Source organism: Talpa occidentalis, unplaced genomic scaffold, assembly GCF_014898055.3.
Source record: "Talpa occidentalis isolate TD23 unplaced genomic scaffold, MPIMG_talOcc4v2.1 talOcc4.4, whole genome shotgun sequence".
In the NCBI taxonomy this organism is placed as follows: Eukaryota; Metazoa; Chordata; class Mammalia; order Eulipotyphla; family Talpidae; genus Talpa; species Talpa occidentalis.
In genome coordinates this window covers 33,458,311-33,464,948 of record NW_023604295.1, presented here as the reverse complement: position 1 = coordinate 33,464,948, position 6,638 = coordinate 33,458,311, and the positions used below count along the sequence as shown (strand labels likewise).

General features: G+C 43.2%; 1 protein-coding gene across 1 annotated transcript; it reads right to left on the bottom strand.

Moving 5' to 3' along the window:
* Nucleotides 1-835: 835 nt before the first annotated feature.
* On the bottom strand, nucleotides 836-3,079 carry ADIPOQ (adiponectin, C1Q and collagen domain containing). The gene is made up of 2 exons (XM_037525261.2): nucleotides 2,861-3,079; nucleotides 836-1,418 (listed from the first exon to the last, which is right to left on the bottom strand). Exons 1-2 carry the CDS (start codon nucleotides 3,072-3,074, stop codon nucleotides 898-900), a joined length of 735 nt encoding a protein of 244 aa, XP_037381158.1. The 5' UTR covers nucleotides 3,075-3,079; the 3' UTR covers nucleotides 836-897.
* Nucleotides 3,080-6,638: the final 3,559 nt, after the last annotated feature.

Sequence of the window (6,638 nt, the reverse complement as noted above, 5' to 3'; positions counted from 1 at the left end):
AATTCAGAGGCCCTCAGGTGAGCTGTTCTGAGGGTGTTCTGAGAATACCCTCTACCAAAGCACTGAGGAAGCCACAGCCTCCTAAACGATGGCACAATCTAGTGGGAAAGATCCATAGCCCCGAGTTGGATTTTTAACTGCCACTTAATACCTGTGTGACCTCACACATTCACTTAAATCTCAGTCTCAGACTCCAAGTGTAAAATCAGAAGAACATGTTTCCTGTGTACCTCACAGAATTAGAATGGACATGAGGAGGGGCCTCCCTGGTGGCACAAAGGGTTAAGCACAGCACTATGAAGCAATCTGCAGCCTCTGCAGCACGAGTTCCATACCCAGCTGGCCAGGGAGATACCCACATGGCACAGCAGACCTCTCCTGTCACCCACTGCTCCCCTCAGAAGTGTTTTCAGTCAATCCACCTGTTCTGCTCCCACTCTGTCTGTGGTAAATCTTCTCACCCTCCCACACCTCTGGCCTGTACCCCAGTTCTTGTATGCATCAATAAATAAACCTTTAAAAAAAAAAAAAAAGAATGGACATAAGGAAATACCCTGGGCACAGAAGAGCTTTGTCAAATACTTTATTGTAATTAATTATCATGTGTGTGAAACTCCCCAGTAAATGTTATTATCCTTTCATTACTGCTACATAATAGTTCCTTGAGGCCAGGGAACTTGTCTTTTTCAGGAGTACTAATGTAGTATATGAGTCTTTTTAAAAAGGTACTAGATGAATGAATGAATGAGTGAATGAGCAGAGTAAATAAATGAATAATATTTAGAGCCCTTCAACTAGATAATAAAATCAGTCTCCTAACTATACTGAAAAACTGCAGACTATTATTTGATTGATTCTGGGCTATTTGGTCTGGTGGAGGCTGTGAGTCAGTGGGGATCAGTTGGTGTCATGGTAAAGAAGGAAGCCTGTGAAGGTGGAGTCGTTGACATTATCTGCGTAGAGCCCGTTATGTTCTCCATCCCCATACACCTGGAGCCAGACTTCATCGCCCATCTCCAGATGGAGGAGCACAGAGCCAGAAGCCTGATCTAAGTCCTTTTCCTGGTACTGGTCATAGGTGAAGAGCATAGCCTTGTCCTTCTTGAAGAGGCTGACCTTCATGTCTTTCAGGTAGACTGTGATGTGGTAGGAGAAGTAATATAACCCGGGAATGTTGCAGTGGAATTTGCCAGTGGTGCTATCATAGTGGTTTTGTTGATTGTAGAAAATCTTGGTAAAGCGAATGGGAACATTGGGGACAGTACCCTGATTACTCAGTCCCACGCTGAATGCTGAGCGGTACACATGGGCACTTTCTCCAGGTTCTCCTTTCCGGCCTGGGACTCCTGGAAAGCCTCGGGGACCTTCATTCCCAGTTACTCCACCATCACCAGTGTCACCCTTAGGACCAACAAGACCTAGGAAATGAGAAGACATTAGTGACCACAAGAAACAGTTTGGGCCAAGTCTATAACACTGTCTCTGTGGCCCCTACCCACAATCTGCTTGACTTAATGAGCAAGGAAACAATGGGGGGCCTCCCTGGTGGCCTAGGGATTAAGTCTAAGCACTATCACCACTATAGCCCAAGTTCGATTCCCAGTCAAAGAGCTTCCACATGGCACAGCAGACCTCTCCTGTCTTGCCCATTGCTCCCCTTAGCAGTGTATTTCAGTAAAATCCACCTGTTCTGGTGCCACTTTGCAGTGAATTCTCTCACCCCCTATAACTCTGGCCTACATCCCAGTTCTTCTATGCAAAAAATAAAAAAAAAATTAAATGGGAGTTCCCTAAAGGAAGAGCTGTCATGTTTTCCTTCCACATCTTCCAAAGGGTGGCCCATGAGACCCCATAAATTCAGTTCCAATATTATCTTACATAAGTCTCCATCATAGACCCTTCACCCTGCCAATCCTTTACAGGCTGGCTCAACCAACCAAGAATTGGCTCAAAACCAATAATTTTGCTCTTCTGTCCCCTCTGTCTAGGATGCCCACATTTCTTTATTTTGTCTACCCACCCTTCAAGGCCAAGTTCAAACCCTGAATCATCCTAAAAGCCCCTATTGTTAATCAGATCTGCAGTGAGTACATTTTCTTTCTGTTCCATACTTTGGGCATTTGTTCACATTCAGTTTGGCATATTTGGAATAGACTTCCTTGCAGCAACCTCTAACAGAATCTTTTGTATTTTATTTATCTTTTTTTTTTAAAAGATTTATTTATTTATGCACACAAGAGCTGGGGTATAGGCCAGAAGTGCGGGGGGTGAGGGAATTCACCAGAGACAGAGTGGGGAACACAACAGGCAGACTGACCAAAGTACACTGCTGAGGGGAGCAGCAGGCGAGTCAGGAGAGGTCTGCTGCGCCATGTGGGTAGCTCCCTGGCTGGCCAGGGATTGAAGTCATGCTGCAGTGGCTGCAGACATCTTCATAGGTTGCATCTTAACCCCTTGCACCATCAAAGAGGCCTTATTTATCTTCTTAACTAGACCAAGTGTTCTCTAAAAGTAGAACCATGACCTGCCAGAGGTGTGGTAGTGGTTGTATGCCACTTAATGGGGAGTTGGAATGTGAACAAATTGGGAATAGGGATGAATGCGAGTAGGGATGGGACAGGGGGTGGGATGTATATATGTAGATTACAGAGCCAAAGTTCCTGGATTTTACAAGTACCACCTTTTCTCACCACTAGAAAAGCAACTCAAAATCCACTTTAGTTTGCACATGAGCCACATTTATACAGCTTTGTTTCTTTCTGTGTCTAGGTCTTAATAACTAGCATCCTCAGATAGTTCTGGAAGCCCTCCTTTACACAGGAGAAGTCTTGATGGAAGAGGCAAAAAATCTTGTCCTTACCTGGATCTCCTTTCTCACCCTTCTCACCAGGGGTTCCATCTCTGCCATCACGGCCCGGGGCCCCGTTGTGGCCAGGATGCCCGGGGATGCCTGCCATCCAACCTGGGCAGGACCCTTTGGGCGGGGGATGCAGGACTTCAGTGCCTTCGGTTGTCATGTCCTGGCCATAACTGGACTGGGCAAGTATCAGCAGAACAGCTTGCAGCCACAGCATCCTGTGCCCTGGAATTCACACCTGCACTGTCAGTCACCGAAGAGGAGGCGCCTCCCCACCGCAGCACGCCCAATCAGGATGCAAGCAGGACTCCCCACCTCAGGAGAAGCCACTTCCTAGACTGCCCTCTCAATGATCACCTCTTCCAGGGAGATTTCTCTGACCATTACAGACCCCTTTGGGCCCCTTCTGACCCCAAATTTGCACTGTTTAGCATTATTCCATGTGTGCAATCTCCTTTCCTCAACAGGATTGTGAGTTGAGAGATGGCAGGGCCTATTCATCCAGGGTCCTTGTATCTAAGCACAGCACCAGGCACAGAGAGAGCTCCATGGGTCAGCTGGTCAAGAACCTATCACTTGAGTTTCCCGAGACTGATGACTCAGGTCATTACATTCAATTCCAGCCAACTTCTCGCTCTCTCCAGCTCTTACCCTTGTCTTCTCCACTTTCCTTTCTCGCGTTGTTTATGTCTGTTTCTCCTCTGTCCCTTTCTTCCCTCCTCTCTCTCCTGAGTCACATGTTCAAACATTTGGTCTCTCTCTCTCTCTCTTTTTCACACACACACACATACACACACACACTTTAACACACAGACTTGCCTTGAGTTAGTGAACAAGTAGAGACACAGTCATCGTCCCATGAGAATACCCACTGACTTTTGTGCGGGCCACACTCACCTGTGCTTCCTCACCTGCCTGATCCCTAGGCAGCTTCAGAAAACAGATGCGATGTCCTTCTTTCAGGACTGCCTTCCTGCCCTCACCCCAATCAGGGTTGGTTGTTCCATTCCCCCCATTAATTTACTAACAAGGGGGTGGGGGTGGTGCAAGCCTAATAAACTATCAGCACAGCCTAGGGAATAAATAAATATTTTTATAATGAATAAAAGAAAGAGCAGGAAGTTCAGACGGAAGAGGGAGAGAGGGCAGGGAAAGAAAGGCAGAGGGTAAGTAGGAGGGAGGAGGGAGTGCATGTGAAAGAGGAATTCTGGGAGGTCTAGCAAAAAGTTCCGGTGGGTTTAGGTGGCCAAGGAACTCCTTGTCTCTGAATTCTCATAATCGTCACACTCTAACCCCCTCACGGGAAGACGCTCCTTTGTATTCACAGGACTCTGATCTCCTCCCTGATTCTGCTTCTGATGTTGGGGTGATACTAGGGCCACCCATATGATTTCCAGAGTCTTAAAACTCCCCATTCCTTTCTCACCAGGGAGTTGAACGAAAGCACCACAGAGAAGGTCCTAAGATCCTGGATCGCGGGCATCACCATGCCCCTCTGTGGAGCTGGATAGGTGGTTAATCCCAAGAATCTGCCTAGTTTTTTTTTACTCTAAATTCTCACTATTTTCATCAATGATGTGTGTGGTATCTAGAATCTTACTCCTATGCCCAGTTACCCAGGACTCAATAATGCCTAATGCATACACAAACACACACACACACACATACATATATGTAAATACATATCTTTGTAAAATGTATATCTTATGATGATATATTAAATATAATCTCACATATGCTGATCTTTCATATATACACACATACCATAATATGTGTGTGATCATTCAAAATGATAATATAAATAAACTTTGGAAAGTACAGAAAGCAAAAAAAACCCTCCAATCCTAAGGTTTTCTCTGTTTATTTTTGAACATAGTGGAAATTATACTTCACATAGAAACTTTATTCTGTTTTTAACTTGTCATTTTCTAACTTTTATACATTTTCAAGTCATCTTTAAACATGCATATGCCAGCCCATAAAATGGATACAGCCAGAATACACTAAACAATTTCCACTTTGTTGAAATTTTAGCTTATTTCCATTTAAAAATATATTTTGTGATTGTAACACACATTCTTAGACATATACTTTTTCTCAAAATAATTATTCTGTGATAACATAGTTCCAGAAGTAAAATTACTGGACCAAAAGTATGAGCATTTTTAAGGCTTTGATGCATATTCCCAAACTGTGGTTTGTTATACTGTTACCTGTCACTAATGTGATATATTAGTGTATCTTAATTATACTCACCAATGCTTTAATGTAAGCATTAAAAAAAATTTTTTTTTTTTTGTGGGACCCTCGCCGGCGGCTGGGTAACGAACAGGCGCTGTAGAGGTTGCGGGCATCCCCGCAGCTCAGCGCTCAACCGCTGAGCCACCAGGGGAGGCCCTAAAAAACTTTTTTCTTTGTTCATTGAACAAGATAAAAGTGCCCCTCCTACTTTGATCACTAGTCAATTGTATATTTTATTAAAGGCTTATTTCCTAATTTAATTTTCTCACTCATGATATCTCTTAGTGTTCTTTATGATTTATTAGGAACACATTTTGCTTTTTTGAATCAATTTGCATGAGCTCTTTATACCAACACTTTGTTGCATATGCTAAGACTATTCTCTCTAATCTAGAAGTTATTCTTCTGTTCTATCTTGATTTTTAAGTGACAGAAGTTTTGATTTTTATATAGTTAACTCTTGATATTTTCCCTGGTTTCAAAGTTTATCCATGATAAGTTTTGGTAAATATTCTGTTTGCTTCTATTATTTGATAAATTTTAAATTCTACTCTATAATCCATCTCTGATAATTTGTTTTAGGGTAAACTGTGACCTAAGACACTCAAATGATTTCTCCTTACTTGAAATCCAGCTGTTTAAAGACGCTTTATTGGAATTAATCTTTTCCTTCTCTATTGATCTGATGCCTCTTTTATCAAATACCAAGTTCCAATATGATCTTGTAAGTGGAGTTAGACCAACAGAGATGAGCAGAGGTAGAGGTAGAGAGACAGAGAGAGGAGAGACAGAGGCAACACAGCAACTGAGACAGGTGTTGGTGGAGACAATGCTCCCTAGTTGGGTCTCAGAAGTACCTAGACAAGGCGCACTCTTACCATCTGTGCATGCCTTTGTCGCCCTCTACTGGATTTGGAGGACTCAGGAAGGTGTTTTCAGCAATAGAAATGAGACAAAGCTTAGAGTTGGCTTATCTCACAGCATTAAAAAAAAAGAGGTAAATAGATGAGAAACCAAGGATGAGAGCAGCAAAACCCATTTTGTATTTAAGGATAATTGTTCTGAGACTTTTAAGACCTCATATATCTTTAAACGTTCCCACTGTTTGTCACCCCCACCTTTTCTCCTTGTGGGGTTAATGATAAAACATCTAAGGAGAACTCTGAGAGACTCGGTGCTTGTTTTCTCCAAAAATGGGGGGAAGAATGTATGTGGTTGTGTTCTTTTCCATAATAAGATGGGAAAAGAGCACCCAGAACATGAGAACTGGTGGAGGCAACTATAGAAGGCCCAAAAGATAAAGGTTGATTAGGGGCTTACTCCCTACAGCTGGAAAGAGTGCAAGGTTACAGGTCTCTAGAGTTTTCTGGTTCCTCTTTAGTTTTAAAAATCAAAACTGCATTTCCCCAGCCCGAAAGCTAGCACTCTATCCTCAATACTTCAGTGTCATGGACAGATTTCTCTAACAACAAGGCAACCAGTCTGGGTTCCATGACGGTGACATGGGTGGAGATACAGAAAGGAGGAGTGGAGGCAGATG

What these genes read in the sequence shown, in the direction of transcription:
- ADIPOQ (XM_037525261.2), bottom strand. Translation starts at nt 3,074, where the DNA reads ATGCTGTGGCTGCAAGCTGTTCTGCTGATACTTGCCCAGTCCAGTTAT. An exon ending in GGGTGAGAAAGGAGATCCAG is followed by an intron (nt 1,419 to 2,860) that starts GTAAGGACAAGA and finishes CTCATTTCCTAG; the next exon opens with GTCTTGTTGGTCCTAAGGGT.